General features: G+C 39.9%; 1 protein-coding gene across 1 annotated transcript in view; it reads left to right on the forward strand.

The window, feature by feature from the left end:
* The window catches only part of LOC117357839 (protocadherin Fat 3-like), a 154,974-nt gene that overhangs the window by 61,232 nt on the left and 69,874 nt on the right, over nt 1-23,868 (forward strand). The window contains exons 14-16 of the mRNA XM_033939002.1: nt 1,905-2,102; nt 3,929-4,023; nt 12,853-13,011. Of these exons, the coding sequence (XP_033794893.1) occupies nt 1,905-2,102; nt 3,929-4,023; nt 12,853-13,011 (452 nt within the window). The remainder of the gene's footprint in view (nt 1-1,904; nt 2,103-3,928; nt 4,024-12,852; nt 13,012-23,868) is intronic.

The raw sequence follows: 23,868 nt of genomic DNA on the forward strand, positions 1-23,868 counted from the left end.
GGCTGCAACTTATACAAAATACCGCTGTGAAACTAATTTACAAAGCTAAAAAATATGATCATGTTACCCCACTGCTGATTAAATCCCATTGGCTTCCTATAAGCCATCGTATCACCTTTAAATTACTGCTTTTGGTGTTTAAAGCTTTAAACTTTAATGAACCCCAATTTATTAACAGATGGCTTATCCCATATAGTACAACACGATCACTTCGTTCATCTTCATTTAATCTTCTTTCCGTGCCTTCAATTAAAATGATAGGAACTAGAAAAAAAGACATGTTCTCAGTTATGGCCCCACATTCATGGAATCTTTTACCACAATACATTAGAGAACTAAAAGACCTAACACTGTTTAAAAAAACGTTAAAAACCTTTCTCTTTAAAGATGCGTATGGATCTTAGGACAAAGAAAAAATCGATTATTTTTTAACCGTTACCTGGTTTTTTATTTTATTTATTTTTTTTTTTAAACAGCTATTATAACCTCCCTTTTTGTTCTTCCCTTTTATGTTTTTTCTTCTCTTCTATCAAAAATTGTAACTATTCCCCCTCTTAACCACACATGTCTTGTATGTCTTACCCACAAAATTATTTTAAACTTATGTCTACACTCAGTTTGTTAAGTGTGTTAAATTTTAACTAACAACAAATTTGTTTTTATGTCACCATTAACATTGTACTTGTTTAATTTATTAATATATGTTATTATTATTGTACATCGCCTAGCAATTTAAATAGGCGATTCATCAAGAATAAATAAACTTGAACTTAAACTTGAACTTGAACTTGAAATAGATTCTCAAAGGCGGAGACTTCTGGCTAGTGCAGGAGATTTGGTAGGTATGATGTCCACGTTCCACCATCCCAAGTAATCAGAAACTCCTTTGAATATGAAAGTTTAAGGGTTTGGAGAACAAAGAAAGGCATCTATCTTTTCAGGTTTTGATAGCTGGAGGATGCACAGTACACTGAGCAGAAGTGGCTTTGATTGGGAAAAGCTCTGAGGAACAACAGCAGCTGAAGATATAGAGTAGGCTTATTCCACCTTTATTTTATCCGGGACCACATTTTATATTTCATAACATTTGAAGGCCCAAGACACATGCATGCACAGTCAGGCTCTCCCATTTACATGCACCTCCCCCCAGCCTTTACCCAGTCTCTTTTTCTCTCACCCTTGTACCCCCCAAAGCCTTCACCCAATATGCAAAGACTAAGGGACACTCGATGAAATTACAGGGAGATACAGTCAAACCTCGGTTTGCGAGTAACACGGTTTGCGAGTGTTTTTCAAGACGAGCAAATCGTGCCTCACAAACCGAGCATTGACTGGATTTGTGAGCCCCCACCCCTGACAAACTAGTGAAAGTTAAAACACACTCATTCATGCAAACATTGGAGGAAAAGCCTCAAAAGTTTCAATGTACACAGCTTGACAGCTGAATTGCAAATATTAAACAGGACTAGTTTCTATCATGAGCAAAAAAACTCCAAATCTTTAGTTCAAGGCAAGAAAAGACCATTTCAAAGTCTCTAAAAACCAATTATTTGTAGAGCAATTTAGACAAGCACTTATCATGTAATTCCCAACGGGACCCGTTTCACCTAAGGCTTGTGAAGTGCTGTATTTCACCCATAAATTTCATTGGATTCTCTTTGTGACATGCTCTGCCGGTTTATGTTTTAGTCGTTTACATTTTTTTGGGTGGTATTTCTCCCACATATTTGTGGTATTGAATTCTTTTGTTCATGAAACATATTTGACTTCCACATGAAAAACAGTGGAAAATGTTTGTTTTCACCACAAACACTGGCAGTAGAACAGAAAAAAAACTAACACCAGTTCTGCGCTAACAGAACCTACAGTACAGTGTGCATTATTTATGCTTTACCTTAATGCAGGCTACTGACCCAGATTCTGGGGAACATGGCACCCTCCGCTACATGCTGCTGGATCCACCAAGCAATATGTTCAGTGTTGATGAGAAAACAGGACAGATCTTTGTACTGTCAGTAGTAGGAATGACTGGAACATTTTCTTTCAAAGCCCAAGCCACAGACCAAGAAGGAAGAGGACTTCTGGCTCAAGTGAATGTTAATGTAAGAAGAAACCTTTTTAGCCACGCTTCTAACAGGAAAACAAGCCCTATAAGCTTATTGCATCAGTGGTAGGGTTACCATATAGCTCAAGAAAAAGGAGGACTGATTGAGACATCCTGGTTTTACTTCCATTGCTTTCAGTGGAAATAAAACCTGGATGTCTCAGTCTGTCCTCTTTTTATCATATGGTAACCCTAGTGCAGGGGTGTCAAAGTCCCTCCTCGAGGGCCGCAATCCAGTCGGGTTTTCAGGATTTCCCTAATGAATATGCATTGAAAGCAGTGCATGCAAATAGATCTCATGCATATTCATTGGGGAAATCCTGAAAACCCAACTGGATTGCGGCCCTCGAGGAGGGACTTTGACACCCCTGCCCTAGTGGGAATGTGTCTTTCAGTGGTAAATTCTGAACCGTTCATCCAATTTCATTTGGGTTTCACTGTGAAGGGAGAAGTTATCCTCATTTAAGCTGTGATAAGACAGAAAGTTTAAAAGCTACTCAATCTTCTTTTTAAAATGTAAGCACCAGCTATCCGGTTCCACCCTGGCTAAAATGGAGCCCATCTTTTCAGAATACACTTCCTGTTTCCCAAAATGTTGCCCAATTCCTAAAAATATTAAGGCCCAGATTGTTTAAATGATGCTCTTTTCGGTGGCTGTCAGTCATGCAACGGCGCTGTTTAGAGAATTGCACCTTTGGTAAAGGCAGGCACTGGAAATGTTGGCCAAGGTTTTCAAGGCCTACATTTCTGGGGCCTACCTTTGATATGAATCATTCCTATAGAGGCACTTTATGGTGCCTAATGCCACTTACGGAATTAGCCACGCCTACAGTGGTGTTAGGTATTGTAAAGTGCCTCCGTAGGCATGTATCTGGGTCCATTTTTTTAAGCGCAGGTAGGTGCCTTGAAATTACTTTTAAATGGCATTTTCCTCTTAACTTAGACACCAGTGGGGCACCATTTATAGAATATAGGGTTTAGACAATTTTTTGGCTTGGAAAAGAAATTGCTTATCTCTGTGTATGAACAGAAAAGAATGGATCTATTCCTTTTGATACTACCATGTGCTGTACTGACCACTGTTGGAGGCAAAATGCTAGGATTCAAGGACCCTTATCCCCTCTTCTACGAAACTGCGCTAGCAATTTCTAGTGTGGGGAGCCGTGCTGAATGACCCGCGCTGCTCCTGACGCTCATAGGAATTCAGTGAGCGTCGGGAGCAGCGCAGCTCTCCGTGCTCTCTCTCTCTCTGCTAAAAACTGCTAGTGCAGTTTCATAGAAGGGGGGGTCAGTCTGAGACAGTATGGCACCTCTAATGTTCTTAACCAGAATGGGTTTTCAGAATATTCCTAATGAATATATATGGTCAGATATGCCTGTACTGTATATTACTACCATTGAGAACACATGTACAGTATATTCATTGGGCATTTCCTGTTGGTTTCCCATGAAGCCTGGAAGTGTTATGGTAAATAAAATTATACTTTATTTTAATGATATGGGAACTGAGAAAATGGTAGATGAAGTCTTGCCCTTATTCTTCCTCTCAGTCACTATTGTTTCTACTTTCTGCCAGAAGCGTGAGAGTTGCAGATGTGAATTTAGTGGTCTCCTGGCCATATTAATTTCTTGGTTTATAATTACTGGTAACTACAATAAAAATACATGTTCTCTTGTCTATACAAACGGTGCCAACTGTTCTCAACCAGAACTTAGTAATGTAACTTAGTAATGTGTGCCAGTGAAAGTTATTACTATTGATCAAAAAATACTTTTAAAAAATGAAAACAGGGGAGTTTTGCAATTGAATTTCTTGTCTTGCAGGTAACTGTTGATTCCGGTTCTGTTAACGATGCTGTCGTCGTGGCCATTAATCAAACGATCAGTGTTGTTGAGCAACATATTATGGAAATGAAAGGGTACAGTATAAGAGACAGACCTGGAATTAAGTTATTACTTTTGGCACTATTTTGTTAAATGAAATAAACATCAGATTAGAGAAGGTCCTGCTTGTTCAGCATATATAGTGTTCCACAATGTCAGTTGTTATATATATATTTTTTAATTCCAGAAATTTGTTAAGGTAAAGGGTCATGGATTCAATATACCGTCTTTCTGTGGTACAGCAAGAACAGTTTACATTTATTATAAGCAGTTCTCTGTCCCAAGTGGGCTCACACACTAAGAACCCCTTTTGTTAAGCTGTGTTAGGGTTTTTTTTTTTTTTTTAAATCGCTGGCTGCTGCGGTACAAGTTCCGACACTCATAGGAATTCTTTGAGAGTTGCAGCTTTTATGGTAGCAGCTGACGATAATAAACCCTAACATGGCTTGATAAAAGGGGGCCTAAGTGTTTGCACAAGGGGTTGCTGAAACGTTCTTAGCCCGATCAACCAACTTCCTAAATTCTGAGCATTATTTTGCCACTGTAGCTGAAGAGTGTTACCTTATTTCGTTAAATTCCAATTTGCAGAAACAAAATTTTATGTTTTTGACATGGTTTCGGATCATTGATTGAACCATATCCACATCATTCTCTTCTTGGATGGGCTGAGAACTTTTCAGCACCCCCCTCGTAGCAACATTCCAGAGCTAAGATTGTGATGTCACAATGCCTCATTCCACCAATGCCTAAGAGCCAACCTCATCAGTGATGTCACAATGGGCTGATGGCCCTATACTTGGCTCACTTTTATTGCATACGAAGGGGTGCTGAAAAGTTCTCAGCCCAACCAACAAACTTCCTAAATTCTGAGCATTATTTTGCCACTGTAGCTGAAAAGAGTGTTACCTTATTTCGTTAAGTTCCAATTTGCAGAAACAAAATTCTCTGTTTTGACATTGTTTCAGATCATTAATTGATCCATATCCACATCATTCTCGTCTTGGTAGGGCTGAGAACTTTAGAGCACCTCCTCCTATTTGGGTAAATGGAGGGTGACGTAACTTACCTAGGGTTACAAGGAGTACAGTTTCCCAGATTTTCAGTCAATTCATTAACCATTAAGCTAATCTTCCACTCCTCCAGGTTTATCTTTCAAACATAAAGCCCTGAAATCTGTATAAAAATGGGCAAAACGGGGCAGAGCTTAAGCAAGATGGCAGCTTGATGCTTCCATGGAGACGCTGCCGCGGTCTGTTTGAATTTTGTTTCCTGCTTAGCTAATGGTGAAGAGAAAATCAAAGACCCGAGTCTTCCTGGAGGATCCTGTTGCAACTCAAACCGGTCCGATGGACATATTTGTGGAGCGGGGCTCCCAACTACAGTTGCTGATGGAAAATTCCTCAGCTGGAGAGAGCATGCAGCTGAGGCACGCAAGCTCTACTTTGAGGGTGCTACACTGTCCCCGGAGAAGCAGAGCCCGATGATGCGCCCTGAAGCATCGGAGGGGTGGTTAGACGTGAGTCCGATGCAAGACATCCTCCTGCCAATCCAGCAGGGAGTGAGGGCTGACCCAGAAAGGAAGCAGGAGGAGCTGAGTGAACTGCAACAAACTCAAGTAACTTCGGAGATTACTGTTGTGATATCAGGTACTGTGAGATTTAACTTGGGCCTTAGAACTAGTTTGTTCCCCTACAGAGGCCGAAGGTTAGCAACATGGAATCCATTTGGGAGGCTATTTCCAATTTACAAATCTCTCTAGGTAATCAAATGGAGCAATTTTCCACAAAGTGTACTACGGTGCTCTCAGAAAATCTAGAATTAAAGGCAATATTATTGACTCTGGAAAATAAATCAGATAAAGTGTAAGCTAGAGTAAAAACTTTGGAAACCCAAGCTTTGACTTGGATTAAAGATAGTGCAACTTTGCACTTTAAACAGGAAATGTTGGAAAACTATACTAGGAAGACCAATTTGCGGATTATTAATTTTCCTAAACAATTTCCAATAACTGCAATAGTTATGTTTAAAAGATACCTGAATGAAATTCTGAAAGTACCGGAGGCCTCATATCCACCTCTCTCCAAAATATATTACTTACCTAGAAGAATAAAGGCACAAAGTCCTAACCAGTAGAATTTATCTGCTGATAGTTTGGACATATCTAATTTCCTGGAGAGAACGGATACGGAGGCCCAGGTGTCAGCCACTTTGTTGGTACAATTTGCAATAGATTCCGATAGGGAATGGATTCTTAAATTGTTTCTTTAAATATAAATATGTTTCCTTTTTGTCAAATTTAATAAGAATGTATCCAGCGGTATCTCGTCCAACTCAGAAGAGAAGGAAACAGTTTCTTATTTTGAGACCTCAAGTACTCCGGTCGACATTGTATATTTGGATTTTCAGAAGGCGTTCAACAAGGTTCCACATGAATGACTACTTCTGAAAATTGTGAGCCATGGAATCGAGGGTGAAATACTCACGTGGATTAAAAACTGGTTGGAGCATAGGAAACAGAGAGTGGGGTAAATGGACAATACTTGGACTGGAAGAGTGTCACCAGTGGGGTGCCGCAGGGCTTGGTGCTTGAACCCGTGCTCTTTAACATCTTTATAAACGATATGGACATAGGTACGACAAGCGAGGTGATTAAATTTGCGGACGATACAAAGTTATTCAGAGTAGTGAAGACGCAGGGGGATTTCAAAGATCTGCAACGTGACATAATCAGGCTAGAGGAATGGTCTTTGACATGGCAGATGAGGTTCAACATGGATAAGTGTAAAGTGATGCATGTTGGTAACAAAAATCTCATGCATGAATACAGGATGTCCGGGGCGGTACTTGGAGAGACCTCCCAGGAAAGGAACTTGGGAGTTCTGATCGACAAGTTGATGAAACCGTCCACGCAATGTGTGGTGGCGGCAAAAAGGGCAAACAGAATGCTAGGAATGATAAAGAAGAGGATCACGAACAGATCAGAAAAGGTTATCATGCCGCTGTACCGGGCCATGGTGCGCCCTCACCTGGAGTATTGCGTCCAGCACTGGTCACTGTACATGAAGAAGGACATGATACTACTCGAAAGGGTCCAGAGAAGAGCGACTAAGATGGTTAAGGGGTTGGAGGAGCTGCCATACAGTGAAAGATTAGAGAAACTGGGCCTCTTCTCCCTTTAACAGAGGAGATTGAGAGGGGACATGATCGAAACATTTAAGGTACTGAAGGGGATAGACATAGTAGATAAGGACAGGTTGTTCACCTTTTCCAAGGTAGGGAGAATGAGAGGGCACTCTCTAAAGTTGAAAGGGGATAGATTCCGTATAAATGTAAGAAAGTTCTTCTTCACCCAGAGAGTGGTAGAAAGCTGGAACGCTCTTCCGGAAGCTGTTATAGGGGAAAACACCCTCCAGGGATTCAAGACAAAGTTGGACAAGTTCCTGCTGAACAAGAACATGTGCTGGTAGGGCTAGTCTCAGTTAGGGTGCTGGTCTTGGACCAGAGGGCCACCGTGTGAGCGGACTGCTGGGCATGATGGACCACTGGTCTGACCTAGCAACAGCAATTCTTATGTTCTTAACATTCGTTCTGAGATACCCTTGTAAATGTGTTTTGGTTTTTAAAGAAAACAGATATGTTTTCTATGAGTCACATCAGTTATCAAAATTTATTTCTGCTAAAGGGCAACCTATTACCATAATATGAGTTTTGTTGCAGTCGTTTAGCTCAATAAGGAAAATGTTGAGAGTCAACTAGCCTCATCTTTACTTTTTCCCTTTACTTTTTGTATTCTTAAACATAGAAACATAGAAACATAGAAATAGACGGCAGATAAGGGCCCACGGCCCATCTAGTCTGCCCACCTTAATGTCCCTCCCCTACCTTTGCCCTGTGAATAGATCCCATGTGCCGATCCCATTTGGCCTTAAAATCAGGCACGCCTTAAAATCTCAATTAAATTTCAGCTCCGTCTCTACTCATAGCGGACTAACTACAACTTGCTGTTTTAAAAAATTTCTTTATTTCTTGTTGTGAAATTGTTATATTTCATTGTTGAATGTTTGCCGGCATGATATTTTTTCTTTTTTTTTTTTTTTTGACTTGCAAGATTGTCAAAATGTTAAAATTTATAAATTAATAATTTGTTTTATTTTTTTATAAATCTTTATTAATTTTTAAACTTTGACAGTGCAATACAATTATTTGAACATAAATATTTCATAAAACACACTATTAAATACACAATTTATACATAAAACAATCATTTTCTCCCCCCCTCCCAATTATTAATACAAGAAGACAATTACATGTTTACAAAATTATAATTAAGTAATTTTAATAATCAAAATACATTTCCCTCCCCTGGATGTGTAAGGAAAACCACCAACAACAAAAAAATAAATACATGACAACTATTATGATGTAACAAATACAGTCAAGGGGCTCCACACTCTATTAAATGTACTACTAAACCCCAAACACTCCGCATTCATTCTCTCATATTTATACATGGCACAAACATTTGTCCACCAAAACATGTAATTCAGTCTGTCATAGCTCTTCCAATTATGTGTAACCATTTGAATAGCTATTCCCATCATGATCAAAAAGATGACTTTTATATTTATCCAAAGAAGGCTTGACATGTAAAAGCGTACCCCAAATTATGACTTCATAGGTTAAGGGAATTGCTGAATCAAAAATAAGATTAATTTGTCCCCAAATTGACTTCCAGAAATTAAGTATCAAAGGACAATAATATAACAGATGATCCAAAGTCCCTATATCATTATGACAATGCCAGCATCTGTTAGACTTGGAACTGTCTAATTTTTGTAAATGAACTGGGGTCCAAAAAATCCTATGTAATAAAAATAACCAAGTTTGTCTCATAGAAGCTAACGCTGTACATTTTAACCTCCAAATCCAAATTCGTGGCCATCAAGATGCAGAAATATACTGTTTTATCTCAATGCTCCAAATGTCTCTAAGTCTATTTTTTGGCTTCTTATTCAAATAAATAAAGAATTAAAAAATAAAAAGGGGAAAAACATTTTTCAAAATGGATTGAGAGAAATAACAAGGTCATATACTGTATACGTAGTCAATGACAATTCATAAATGTGTTTATATGGTTTGTATAACAGTAATACAGCTAGAGAAGCAGTTGTACTCACCAGATGAACCATCAACTCCATAGGGAGATAAAGAGGCCATGGAAGTGAAGGATGACGTTATCTTGTCCCCAAAGACCAAGTTCTTCCTGCAGTCATTTGTAAAGGAAAGAAGTGGTATTTTGGGGGTGTTGAGTCTGAAATAGAGGGTCCAGGAGAACACCATTTCCCCCACCCCATCCCATGCTTCATGTTCTTTTACCTGTCCTAGACCCCCCTTTTGCACTCTATACCCCAGGGAGGCACATGTGGAGGGTAATTTTATAAAACCAGGTTCATATCCAAAACACCATTTTAGGTGCATAAAAGGACTCTTATAAAATTAGGTAATGCCTAGAAGAATCCATAGTGCAAATCAGCACAAGCCCCTTCAGGGGAAAATATAGGACTGCTCATGGGTGGAATTATATATTTATTTTATAAAATAAATGTGTACAGTACACCCTAACATTTACAGATGATCTCAAGCAAGAGCAGTGTCTATGCACTCATTCTGGATACAACTTCTCCAGGATTTGTTCAAGTGTTATATAAAGATAAGTAGATATCTGTGGAGGGTAATTCTATAACAAAATGCCTAGGATAAGAGGAGTAAACAGGTGCCTATTTCAAATCTGTTCTATAAACAAATGTAAGTGCCTATTTTTCTGTATAGAATACTAGTATATAAGGCAGAAACATGCTAACATTTAAGGTATAATTATTTACTTCGGCCCTACAGCTGGTATAAGTGCCTGCACCTGTACCTTAGTCACATAGAAACATGATGGCAGATAAAGGCCAAATGGCCCATCCAGTCTGCCCATCTGCAATAACCATTATCTCTTTCTCTCTCTGAGAGATCCCACGTGTCTATCCCAGGCTTTCTTAAAATCAGACACAGTCTTTGTCTGCACCACCTCTTCCGGGAGACCATTCCACACATCTACCACCCTTTCTGTAAAAAAGTATTTCCTTAGATAACTCCTTTCAGTTTTGCCCACTGCATTTCCACTCCTTCCAGACGTCCCCATCCAGACAATAATTCCTTGATGTAAACCCCCCCCCCCCTTTCTGAACAAAGTTAGTTTTTTTAAAGTCTAGAACCTTTGCTTTTGAATGAGCCCTTTCTATACCCATCTTAATATTAAAACATACCATGCAGTGATCACTGGATGCCAGATGATCACCCACTGTAACATCAGAAACACTTTTCCTGTTTGTAAGCACTAAGTCCAGTATGAAACCATCCCGTGTGGGTTCCATTACCGACTGCTGGAACAGTTCTCCTTGTAGAGAATCCATAATCTCCCTACTTCTAGAAGGCCCTGCAGTAGGGATACCCCAATCAACATCCGGCATGTTAAAATCACCTATTAGCAAGACTTCCCCTTTTTTAGATATATTCTGAATGCCTACTATTAAATCTCTATCTACTTCTTCCGTCTGTGAAGGAGGCCTGTATATCAAAAAAAGTAAATACATTTTTCATTTCCTCTTTCCAGATTGATCCATGTGTCTCCTTTCTCTCTTTCTTCCAACCAGCATCTCCCCATGCCATTCAGTTTCCCTCTCTCTCTCCTCTTCCATTCAGTGTCACCCAGTGGCGTAGTGAGGGTGAGAGCTGTCTGGGGCGGTGGTGCCCCTCCCCAGCCCTCTTCGCCTCCACCCCCACCCCATCCCACCATGTGTGCGCACATACCCCTTCCCTCCCCCCCTCTTTAATGTTTCCGATGCAAGCTGCAACCCCCAACCCCAATGACTGGATGTACAATAAAAGGTTTGAATGTAAAAAGATTGCAATAAATCTAAAGAGAAGTATAAAAATACAGAATAAGGCACAGCGGCCCCCTCGTATGTGAAATAGCCATGATGAGATATTAATGTATTATAATTTATGTCTGCAATGAGTCATGCATTTAAGAATTGCTTCAGCTTCAATGCTGTAATACAAAAGGTCTATCCAGAGGGCATGTCTTAAAAATAAATACACAGTAAAATATAGTAGTATGTGAACTGAATAATGGAGATAAAACAAAATCAGGCAATTTGTAGAATTCACTAACGACTGAAAATGTGGACCACTAAGGAGGTCATTTCAGAAGCATCTTGAATTGTAAACATCTAAATTGATACTGTTTATGTGTGAATTTAGGAAGTCACTATTTTGCATGTGTACATTGTTGGAATATACAGATTTTCAGGGGTGTGGCAGGGAAGTGGTTTAGACATAGCCACAAAGTAGACTTGTATTAAAAAGTTCCTTGTTAGTTTTTGACTTTGCTTTGAGACACCTGTATGTGCCAGCTGCTGTTTTAGACATGGGTTCTTACGAATAGGGTAGGTGCAGATTTTATTATTTAAGCATTTATATACCACTTATAGCCTAAGTCAGTGGTCTCAAACTCATGGCCCGGGGGCCACATGCGGCCCACCAGGTACTATTTTGAGGCCCTCAGTATGTTACCATTGTTCTGGAACGTTGCCCGCCTCATTGCTGTAACCCCACACAAGCACTTTCCTGTATCATTCTGCATGTTGCACTGCTTTCAGCTGTGTATAGCTGAAATTATCAGAAGCAATTAAGGAAAGATTAATAAACTATAACGAGTTTTACCTTATGCAAAGTTGTCATTTCTTTAATAAGACATTAACTATTTTTTTTTCTGCGGCCCTCCAAGTACCTACAAATCCAAAATATGGCCCTGCAAAAGGTTTGAGTTTGAGACCACTGGCCTAAGTGGTTTATATTCAGGTACTCAAGTATTTTCCCCTATCTATCCCAGTGGGCTCACACTCTATCTAATGTACCTGGGGCAATGGGGGATTAAGTGACTTGCCCAGGGTCACAAGGAGCAGCATGGGATTTGAGCCAGGTGCTGAGGCTGTAGCTCTAACTCCTGTGCCAAACATGCCCCCTTCCCCTAACCCATCAGACAACACTACTTACATGCCTCTCCCTGAGTTACCTCCCTTGAATCCTACCAAGGATCTTCCCAATGTCTGTGGGCAGGAGTGATCTGTGGACTCTCCTATTGGCAACTGGGCTCAAAATGGCACTTCTGATCCCATGCAAGACTATTGCTAGGAGTCAAATGCCAAATAAAGGGGGAGGGTTTGAACAGATAGTGGACCAGACATGAGGCTCATTACCTGCTCTGTTGCAGCCTGGAACCCACAATTTCCTGGTTGAAGCAGTGCTAATTGAAGAACTTGGAGCACTGTTTTCCTTTTATATTTTTTTTGGTTTTCAATTGCTGCTCCCGCAGGATGTGTCAATAAATCAATGTATATTTGCTGGCATCCTTCTGAGTAATCTACAGAATGTTCTGCATGTGTTAGAGCTTTTTCTAAATTACAGGAAGAAATGAGCACAGCTCTATCTGGACATCTCTATGAGTATTCCTCTCTCATTCACCTATCTAAAAAGAGCCTTCCCCTATACAGCACAATACATCTAATGAGTAAATCCTGCCTTGGGTATAGGTATGCAATTTAGATCACTTCCCTGCACACCCTATCTCATAATTCCCAACATATGGATGAAAATATTTGCTGCAAACCAACTGTAAGGCTTTCTAGATTTAAGAAAAAGGAGCAAATGCCTGCAAACGTGCCAGAAAGCAGTCGCTGAGGATATGTTTGCAAAGCAGTCAGCAGAATAAAGGTTTGCAGATTCAGCCTATATAATGTGTCTGTTCATTGTTACAGAATGTTGAAAGATATGCTCCAGTGGACAGTATATATCACTGATTTGGTTGCTAATACAGCTGAAAAGCAAGCAAAAGCTGAACCTGAGAAGGTAACATTTATGAAGATTGTGGCAATTGATGAGAACAATCAAGCTGTGCCTGCAAAGGAAGTTAGAGGGTATGTTATCCTGTCTTTCATTGTTATTTTGGGAATAACCATGTTCACTTTTGTATATCGTCATACCCTCAGTCTAGTTTTCTAAAGGGATGTGGAAGTGTTCTGAAATTATTTAACCTCCAGACAGCTGGGTAGGTGATTGCTTTGTATGTAATCAGGACTGTGGATAGCCCTTATACTAAACTAAACCTTAAGTTTATATACCGCATCATCTCCACGGAAGTAGAGCTCGGCACGGTTTACAAGAACTTAAAAATGAGAAAGGGTAGGAAACAAGGGGACCACGACTGGGACCAGAATCTTCCAGGAGGCTAAGAAGTAGCTTCCACACTCTCTCCTTTTATCCACTCTCACAATAAGCTAGGTACATCCAAGGCTGCTGTTCTAAGCAAAGAAAGTCATTTTGGGCAAAATATAGGTAGTGGCAGACAGTAGGTGAAGAGAATGATAAATCATCTGAATTATATATATATATATATACACAATGTCTCTGTGATAATAATAATAACAACAACTTTATTTTTATAAACCGCCATACCACAAATAGTTCTAAGTGGTTTACAAGGGAAGAGATTGTATACAGACAGCAACATTACAGCAAACTTTTGAATTTACATTGGCTTGTTAAGTTTAGTCAATTTTATCTGGAAGTGTATTGAAAGTACATCAGGTTGAGGTGAGGTCAGAGAAATTTGTCAAAGAGATAGGATTGTATTGACTTTCTAAACGTTTGGTACGAGAGTGCGTTTGAGATGAAGTTCCATTTGTTCCATGAAGTTAAACATTTGTTCCATTTGCCTGCTTGGAATGATAGTGTTCTGTCGAGGTATCTCTTGTAGATGCAGCCCTTTAGGGATGGAAAAGCGAACAAGTAGGTACTGCTTGTGTTAGTTGTGTCTGAGAATTCGAATTGGTGAGACAGATAGGTTGGGGATGAGCACTTAGAACTCCAAATCCATCTATGTCTTTAATCCTGGTACAGGGAAACAATGCAGCTCCTTTTAGCAATCACTTACAGTCCTGATGCTAGCTGTGATGGGACTCTTGAGACCCAGAAGCAGTTCTTTTAAGGCAGGTTCCACTGGGATATTAATGGCTATGTGGTAACTCCGTAACTTCAGATGACAACATTTCTTCAGCTCTGTAGATGTTCCTGGACCACTAGTGGATGGGATGAGATGCAAGTCACCTTCCGGGAAGAAATATACAGATTTCCAAGTCTCTCCTTCTCCCTAGTATTCAAGAGGTGTAGTGATGTTCTGCCAACTAACATGGCAGATGCTTAAAATCTTTCTGACATCCATGTACTTCTGAATACTTCTGGGCTTTATTTAATATACCGGCTTGATTGAAACAGCATACAGCCCATATTTGCTTTGGCCTCTAAGTCTAAGGTTAGGTTTCAAGGTTCTCTCCTTGCAACTAGAGTCAGATGTCAGAAAGACTTAGGAAAGCCAAAGACAATAATTCAAAGTTTTATGACCAGGGGAGTTTCATCCTTCTGATTATAATATTCCATTTCTAGCTTCTCCCTCTTTCTGGAAGAGGCCAGAAAATACACAGATCAGGTAGTGCTCTGGCTGCCTATCGCTAAGGTCGCAAACCCTAATAATGCCTAAGTGATATGAAATAATAGCAATTTGGATTTCAGCAATCAATTGCCAACCTTGCTTGATTTTATAATGACCTTCTTGCGTGGCTTATTATGACCTTTTGTCATTTATTACATTTTTAATGTACTATAATGAGCACTTGTATTCCTTTCAAAACAAAACACTTATCTTATTAAACTGTCCATCCCTATAGAGCCCAAATATTTTACTTAGGCTTCTCGTAGATATCAAGTGCTTGTATTAAACTCACAAATGAATTGTTCTCACCTAAAATAACAAACATGCAAAACTAACGACCAACGTGTTTCTGATTCCAATTATATTGCTAAATTTATTACTGCTTATAATTTTCTAAACCTAAAAAACATTTAACCCCCTATATTCTTTCATTTCAGATAGCAGTATTGACAACTACCATTGCTAAACACAGCAAAATTGAAGATATGAATGATTTTTAATAAATCCTTTTTAAAATTCTTGATGAACTGTTGTTGAAATAAAAAAATTATTTAACAGCCATTTGTGCTAATTTCATCAAGACTTATTTATTCATCCACAGGGACCCTTTTGAATTAAGATAATTCTCTAACTGTAATACTCAAAATGTGGTTATGCTATGATCTGTACATGTTAATTATTTATATTAGTAAGAACATATTATTGAGCATAGAAATGGTGTTAAGAGGAAGATGATAGAGAAATTACTAGTAGAACTTGCACTAGCTTGTATGAAGAGCCGCTGAAAAGTTCTCAGGCCAACCAACACAGTTGGAGCAGTGTCCATCAAGGACTACACACCTAGGGCCAAATTCTGCAAAGTGCGCCTACATTTGGGCATAGTTTGGATGTCCTCGTTATGTGAATTTTGCAGAATCGCACTTAAGAATGCTAAGCGGTGCTTAGCATCTGGTGGACATCCACCTTTTTAGACGTCCTTTACAGAATCAGGGTTGGTTTTTTTTAGGCAGGAGTTAGACATCCAACCTATGTCCTTAATGTTGTAATTCTGACGTTATTAGAATTGCAAATTTATGCTATTTTTTTTATTATAGTTGTAAAATGCTGGCTCTGTTTAATGCCACAATTAAAATAGGCCAAACTCAAGATTGCTCAGTCAGTCTTGGTCTGGGGAAGAGCCAGAGAGAGTGGTTAATGCTTAGGGTAGTTGGGGAATCCTTGAAACAGCAATCTGCTAAACATGTCAGATTAAAAGGCCCTGACTGAGTGATCTAAACCGATAAAGCTAAGTTCTTATTTCTTCTTAAAAAGATATGTTGGAAAGGTTAAATCTTGAATAAAGCTGCTTATGGGTAGAAGCAACCTAAAAGCCAAAACAGTGTTAAATGACAAAGTGAGTTTAAGAATATATGGGTTGCTGCAAAGACCGACACAGTTTCCAGCCATTTTCGGGAGAACCAGCACTAGAGAGGCACGAGAGCACCGCTCTGCCCCTCCCCCGAACCAGCGGGGTTGCTGCAAAGACCGCCGTGTCAACGGCGCGCAGCTGTTCGGCACGTGGCTAAGGGCCCACGGCAAAGGCGCATGCGCCTTAGCACGCGCCTTTGTGAAGCGTCCTGGTGAAGCGCTTTCAACTACTAAAATCATCATGCCCTCTACCGACTGTCAGCTAAGTTTCCCTCATTAAGGCCCAGCCATATCCAAATTATAATTGCCAGTTACTCCATATATTTATAACTGTTATAAGCTTAACTAAACTCTTTTATAACTGTTAGAAGCTTAATTAAACACGAGAAGCATAAATAACTACCAGAGACATAAGAAACTGTCAGAGGCAAGCCTAACTGTTAAGCTGCATGAGTACAGGCCAAATATACGCGCAACTATTAGTCGCTGATACTAGGACTCCCTATAGGCCCTCCTACAGAACCACCTAACAACCAAGTATAATTATTAGATATACATACATTGTAACTGTTAATTGCATGTACCACTGTTAGTCGCATTTATAACTATTAGACACTGTTAGGCGCATTTACAACTATTAGACACTGTTAATTGCATGTATAATTGTCAGTCGTATATATAACCAGTAGACACTTGCGTAATTGTTAGACGCAAATGTAATTGTTAGATGCATATGTAATTGTTAGACGCATGTGCAACTAGTTAGTCGCAAATGTTAATTGCATCAGATTAATTGCACGGGTCAGTTGCTTATGTTAGTTACATTAGTCAGTCGCAGGAATAACTGTTAATTGCATCTGATTAATTGCATGTGTTAGTTACATTACATTGATCAGTCGCAGGAATAACTACCAGACACATGGGTAATTATTAGTTGCTTCTACCTGGCCCTCTTAAAATCCACACCCACCTGGACCAGCTAGCTAGGACTCCCGAGTACTATCTCCTCCCGGGTCTTATATATACATAAAAAAATATATATATATTCAACCCACCTAACAGCCACCCAATTTATAATTCAATCATGAATCTCCTACTGATCCTATTGATCTGCCTGATAAGCGGTAACATCAAAGAAGTTTACTCTCTCTACACACAACTACAATCCATCCACTACCCAGCTCTATCTTTCATTCACAACACCAACCCGCCAGAAGACACTATAAATCATATTAAGGTTATCTCAAATAAAAAAAGACACCTCCGTACCCTTAAAAAAAGAACGAGGGAAATAAAAACCATCAAAACCACCAATTCAACAGAAATCGCCACAGCCACCTCAATCCCATGTGCATATCTTAATACAAGATCCATTAGAAATAAGGCATTCCTTATTAATGACTGGATCATCAACAAACAAATAGCCTGCCTCTTTCTAACTGAAACTTGGCTATTATCTGAAGATGATCCAATTATAACTGATCTCTTACCAGACAATTTCAAAATCCTAACGTTAAACCGCACAGGCAAAAAAGGAGGAGGATTAGCCATAATCCTTAAAGAAGGATTCGAGTTCGAACTTCTCGATTCCAAAATGACCGACCACCTAGAAATCCTAGTCTGTAAAATCAATAATACCCAGTTAGAAGAATCCTTATTCTGCATACTATTCTATGTCCCACCTAAAAGCTGGCCCAAAGCAAAAGAAGACTTGCAAATTTGTCCTGCAAAATTCTATTAGACATAACCACAACATCATCACAGGGGACATAAACTTACACCTAGACGAAGAGAACAACACAGACACAAAAGAGCTTAAAAACTTCCTAACACTATTCAACTACAACATCCCCGTACCCACACAAACTCACGAAAAAGGCCATCACTTAGATCTGGTTGCAATGTCCACAAAGGAAAACCTTAACCCAATCATCTCTCTGTCTGAAGGCACCTGGCATCACGACATCTGGTCCGACCACTTCACTTATTATTTTAAGCTGATCTGGTTGAAACGAAAATCTAAAACGCGTCCGATGATAAAAAAAGAACATCAAACAAGAGGTTACATTAATCCAGAAGAATACTGGTCAGAATACGAACTGCAGACAGTAATAGAAGAAGGAGTAGATTTTTGGGACCACTGGAAGACAACCAGCACATCCATCCTAGATAAAATCGCCCCCCATACATATAAGCAAAAACAATGCAAACAAATACAACAAATGGTTTGACGCCGAACTACTAAAAATGAAACAACTAGCCAGGCGACTAGAAAGAATTTGGAATAAAACAGGAGAATTGATAGACCGCAACAAATGGAGAGCCTACATAAAAACCTACAAACAACTAATAAAAGACAAACGAAAAGCGTTCTACTCTACCAAAATTAACCTATCCTGCAATGGTTCACAAGGAACAATACAAAAGAGTTATTCAACATAGTCGCAAATCTATTCGACACCACCCGCCACACCACATCTGTGCACAACACGAATTTACCCACTGCGAAAGATCTAGCCCTTTATTTTGATTCCAAAATTAAAAACCTAAGAAATAATTGTTTAAGAAATAACGATGCAACAATCATCCCCAGCACTCACCAAATAACTAACTCACATGACAATGAAATACCAACAGACATGATCTGGAGCTCCTTTCAAGATCTAGAATGGAGCACCTACACCAAACTATACAACAAATACTCTAAATCTCACTGCATCTTAGATACATGCCCCCCGGAGATCATGAAAACAGCACCATCAGAATTTAAAATATCACTACTACACTACTTAGCCCACAACCTAAAAAATGGGACTTTCCTCACTAACAACGGTCACATAATAATTACCCCATCCCAAAAAATAGAAAAGAATCCTCAGCGCTAATAACCAACTACAGACCCATAGCATCTATCCCATTCATTGTAAAAATCATGGAGGGATTAGTTCACACCCAACTTATGGAATATCTCAATCAATTCTCTCTCCTGCATGAAACTCAATCCGGCTTTAGACCCCTATTCAGTACAGAGACAGTAATCCTGCTATCCTAGACTACCTGCACCTATTATATAGCAAGGGCCTCAATGCCCTGATCATGCAATTCGACATGAGCTCTGCATTCGACCTGGTAGACCATGAAAAAATGCTACAATGCCTAGATGCCATCGGTATTAGGGCTGAGGTACTGAACTGGTTCCGTGGCTTCCTCACATCCCGTTCTTACCAGGCACGCTTTAACAACGATCACTCCGATACCTGGAGCAACTCATCCGGAGTGCCACAAGGGTCACCGCTTTCCCCACTGCTTTTCAATATCAACATGTCCTCATTAGGTGTCAAACTAAGCCAACTGGGAATAAAACTGTTCAGCTACGCAAATGACTTTACAATCATCATCCCATTCGCTAACTCTATCTCCGAAACCATTCCCAAGGCATCCGAAGCCATAAATGAGATGGAACAATGGATGACAGATTTCAAACTCAAACTCAACACAGAAAAAACAAAATTCTTCGTTGCCTCCCCTTACCCACTTGACAATAAAACCCCACTATGCATCAATACACTCAACTACTCTATCTAGCCCAACATAAAGATATTAGGTGTAACTCTAGACCAATGCCTAACTATGAAGGAACAAGTGGACTCCATATTAAGAAAGGGTTTTCTTACACTCTGGAAACTCAGATCCATTAAATCATACTTCGACACATCTACTTTCAGAATCCTAGTGCAATCTCTCGTACTGAGTCAACTCGACCACTGCAACATCACCTATCTAGCAATCTCCCAAAAGAATATGAGACGACTTCAAATAATGCAAAACGCTGCGGTCAGGCTTATCTTCGGGCTGAAGAAATTCGACCACGTGACACCTTACTATCGTCAGTTACACTGGCTGCCAACGGAAGCACGAGTAAGGTTTAAATTCGTCTGCATCTGCTTCAAAGTACTTTATGGACTTGCCCCCAAGTACATAACAGACCTTTTCTCATTTTCCAACAACAAAAGCAAGAGAAACTCGCACTCAAAATTCATTTCTCCTCCAGTTAGAGGTTGCAAGCTAAAAAAACACCACGAACACCTTCTCTCTCACCAAGCAGCCCTATGGGGTAAAGACCTAGATCAACTGCTTTCGCCCACTACCTACGGGGAATTTAGGAAGCGCCTAAAAACATACCTGTTCCTGAAATACCTAAACAATTGACCCGCTCTCCCCTCTCTCTCTCCAAGAACGGTCTCCCCCTACCCCTACCTTTACCCCTCTTACCTCTTCCCACCACCCCCTACCTTTATCCCCCCCTCCTTAGTCCACCTGAATCACACGGAACTGTGATTCATATAATCTATTATCTTTATATTATCGTTATTTTTCATTGTTATTTTCTAAACATAATGGCTTATTCCAAACAAGTTCTTTTGAACATTACCTACCAAAATGTACATCTTATACTCTTGTTAAGCAAATTGTATTTCTATATTCTTACTTTCTTAAAGTCTATGCTATCTGTATTTCATATGTAAATCTGCATATTGTGTTTCGCTGAATGTCCAGCTCTGCTCTCTTGATTGTAAACCGCCTAGAAGTCGCAAGATTGTGGCGGTATAGAAGAATAAAGTTATTATTATTATTATTATTATTGGATACATAAAGCTCTAGGACCATGAGAGTTATCAAGCCCTGAGTGGAATTGCTATGGTCCTGGGGAGCCGATCTATAGGAGCTCTTGCACTTATTAAAGAAATTATTTGTATTAAGTTTTAGGGCTCCTAATATCATAGTCCTATTAGTGGTAGTGAAGGGCGGGGGCAGTGTTCCCGCTAAGCTGCGCTGGCGTGTGCTGGCGCACAAAATATTAGGTCGCAGCGCACAAGTTTCTCGTCACAGCGCAGGACCGGCAAGATTGACTCATTTGAACTTCTGCAAGATCAGCATCGGAAGCGTGCGCTGGGCCGGAGAGATCTTGGGGAGCCTCCGACAGTGGCTTTCTCCCCTCTCTGCAGCTCTCCTTTACTTCCCAGCGCAGCGATTCACGAAGGCAGCCTCGGGGCTTTTGCTGAGTCGCGGCTGCCTCTGATGATGCAACTTCCTCTTTCCTCAGAGGCGGCGCGACACAACAAAGGACCCGAGGCTGCCTTCGTGAATCGCTGCGCTGGGAAGTAAGAAGAGCTGCTGGGAGGGGAGAAAACCACTATCAGTCTGGGAAGCTGCTGGGCAGGGGAAAAAAGGGACAGCTGCTACTGGAAAGGGAGAAGGAGAGATGCTTCTGGGAGGGGAGGAGGGAAAGGAATCTGGGAAGCTGCTGGGCAAGGAAAAAAAGGGACAGCTGCTACTGGATAAGGAGAAGAAGGAGAGATGCTTCTGGGAGGGGAGGAGGGAAAGGAATCTGGGAAGCTGCTGGGCAAGGAAAAAAAGGGACAGCTGCTACTGGATAAGGAGAAGAAGGAGAGATGCTTCTGGGAGGGGAGGAGGGAAAGGAATCTGGGAAGCTGCTGGGCTAGGAAAAAAAGGGACAGCTGCTACTGGAGAGGGAGAAGGAGACGGAGAGATGCTTCTGGGAGGGGAGGAGGGAAAGGAATCTGGGAAGCTGCTGGGCAAGGAAAAAAAAGGGACAGCTGCTACTGGAGAGGGAGACGGAGAGATGCTGCTGGGAGGGGAGGAAGGGAAGAGAGTTACTGCTGGACAGGAGGCTGGGAGAAAGAAAGAAAGGGGGCAGGCAGGGAAACAGAAGGAAAGAAGAGAAACAGAAAAAAAGAAAGAAAGGTCAGGGAGAGAGGAAGAAAAAGTTGGGGGAGGGAATGAGGTGTGGAGGAGAGAAAGCATACAGGCTGATAGAAGGGAAGAAAGATTGGATGCACAGTCAGAAGAAGAAAGTGCAACCAGAAATCACCAGACAAGGTAGGAAAAATGATTTTATTTTAAATTTAGCAAAGTGGAGGCAGTATTACCACAGTTTTCAAAGGAATTTGCCCAAATAACTTAATAGTTAACTGGGTAAATTCCCAGAGATGAAAACTTCCCTTCACTTACTATGCACAGTTCTGAATTTATATCTGCTGTCTATATTTTACAATATGGTCCCCTTTTACTAAACCGCAATAGTGGTTTTTAGCGCAGGGAGCCTATGAACGTCAAGAGCAGTGCTGGGCATTCAGCGCAGCTCCCTGCGCTAAAAACTGCTATTGTGGTTTAATAAAAAGGATGGAGGGTATATTTGTCTATTTTTGTATGCTATAAAAACCAAATACAGAGAGAGACTGAGAGCTGTTGACGAAGAGCTACGTGTGTGTCTTTCTTCCATTCCAGCCAGAATATTAGCTTTGTGTTCAGCCAAACAGGCCCAGGTTTCGCACTGAATAAAGTATTTTATAATTTTTATAATTTTTATTTCATAATAAAGTAATTATAAAATACTTTCTTTGTGTTTATTTGATTCCTATTCAAGAGAATTACTTTATATATAGTCAATATAGGCAGAGAGTTAAATTTTTTAACATTTTCTAATGGTGGTGTGCCTCGTGATTTTTTTCATGAAACAAGTGTGCCTTTGCCCAAAAAAGGTTGAAAAACACTGGTCTAGAAATTGAAAGCATCAAACGTATTGTCTTCTGGACTGTTTTTAATTTACAGTTTACACATATGGATGTAACAGACATAACTACGTTTGTTGTAAAACATTTATTAAGATATCATTTCATCCCTACAATTTCTGTGTTCTTAAAAATATTATTTAACGTTATTTAATTTAGCGTGTAGGCCTAAAATTCCTTTGAATACCTCGTCCTCATGTATCAGCAACTTTGACAACATATTTATTTGGCTCATAACTTGCTGGCGCCCGATATTTTTAGCTCACAGTGAAAAAAGTTTGCTCACAACACCCGCCCGCTTAGAGGGAACACTGGTTATTACCTATTTTAATTGTGGCATTCTACCGTGCAGATGCACCTTGATGATCTCACAATGAAGTCACCATTGTGCAGCTGCACACCTCCATTTGCAATGAACTACAAGCCGTGCTAAGGTCTGTACCTGGTTTTTCTGTTTTTAACCTTTTGCAAATTAAGTTATATGTTCAAAATATATATTTATGTCATGTGGTTGCATCTCTTTGAAGAATGAGCTCATTGGAGCATTGTTTAGTGAGAAAAAAAATGGTTGTTTGTTTTTTTTTAGCAAGAAACCTAAAGCTGTGTTTTTCATGTGCTGTAATTAGCAAATAACATTGCAGTGTACCAGAAAACTAGTAGATTTGGCATGCGATATGTTTGTATTGATGTGCCCTATTTATGTGGTGGCTTATTAAATGTATTTTGAGCTAAATAAAATAAAAGTAAAATTCCTAAACCCTATTTACAAGATCGCAATTGAAATGTCCAAAGCCCACCTAAGTCCCATCCACAGAACTCACATCTATCAAACTCACATCTATCTGAAGCCCAAACCATGCTCAAAAGTATAATTCCTTACAATGCCTATAAGACCTAGTTTTACAATTGCTATGCAGCTTGTTAGCTTCCTGTGTAGCACATTGGTTAAAGCTACAGCCTTCCACACTGATGTTCCTAGTTCAAATCCAACTCAGTACCTGTGAAAAAAAATAAATAAATGAAAACATGAAACAGATTTTTTGTAAAACATTTTACAATTATAATAAAAAATAGTATAAATTTGCAATTTTTAAAACATCAGAATTATAACATTAAAGACATTGGTTGGACGTCTAACTCCCGCCTAAAAAAAAACCCCTGATTCTGTAAAGGACGTCTAAAAAGGTGGATGTTCACCTGATGCTAAGCACCACTCAGCATTCTTAAGCGAGATTCTGCAGTGTTCGCCTAACGAGGACGTCCAAACTACGCCCAAATATAGGTGT

The sequence above is a fragment of the Geotrypetes seraphini genome, chromosome 3 (assembly GCF_902459505.1).
Source record: "Geotrypetes seraphini chromosome 3, aGeoSer1.1, whole genome shotgun sequence".
Lineage (NCBI taxonomy): Eukaryota > Metazoa > Chordata > Amphibia > Gymnophiona > Dermophiidae > Geotrypetes > Geotrypetes seraphini.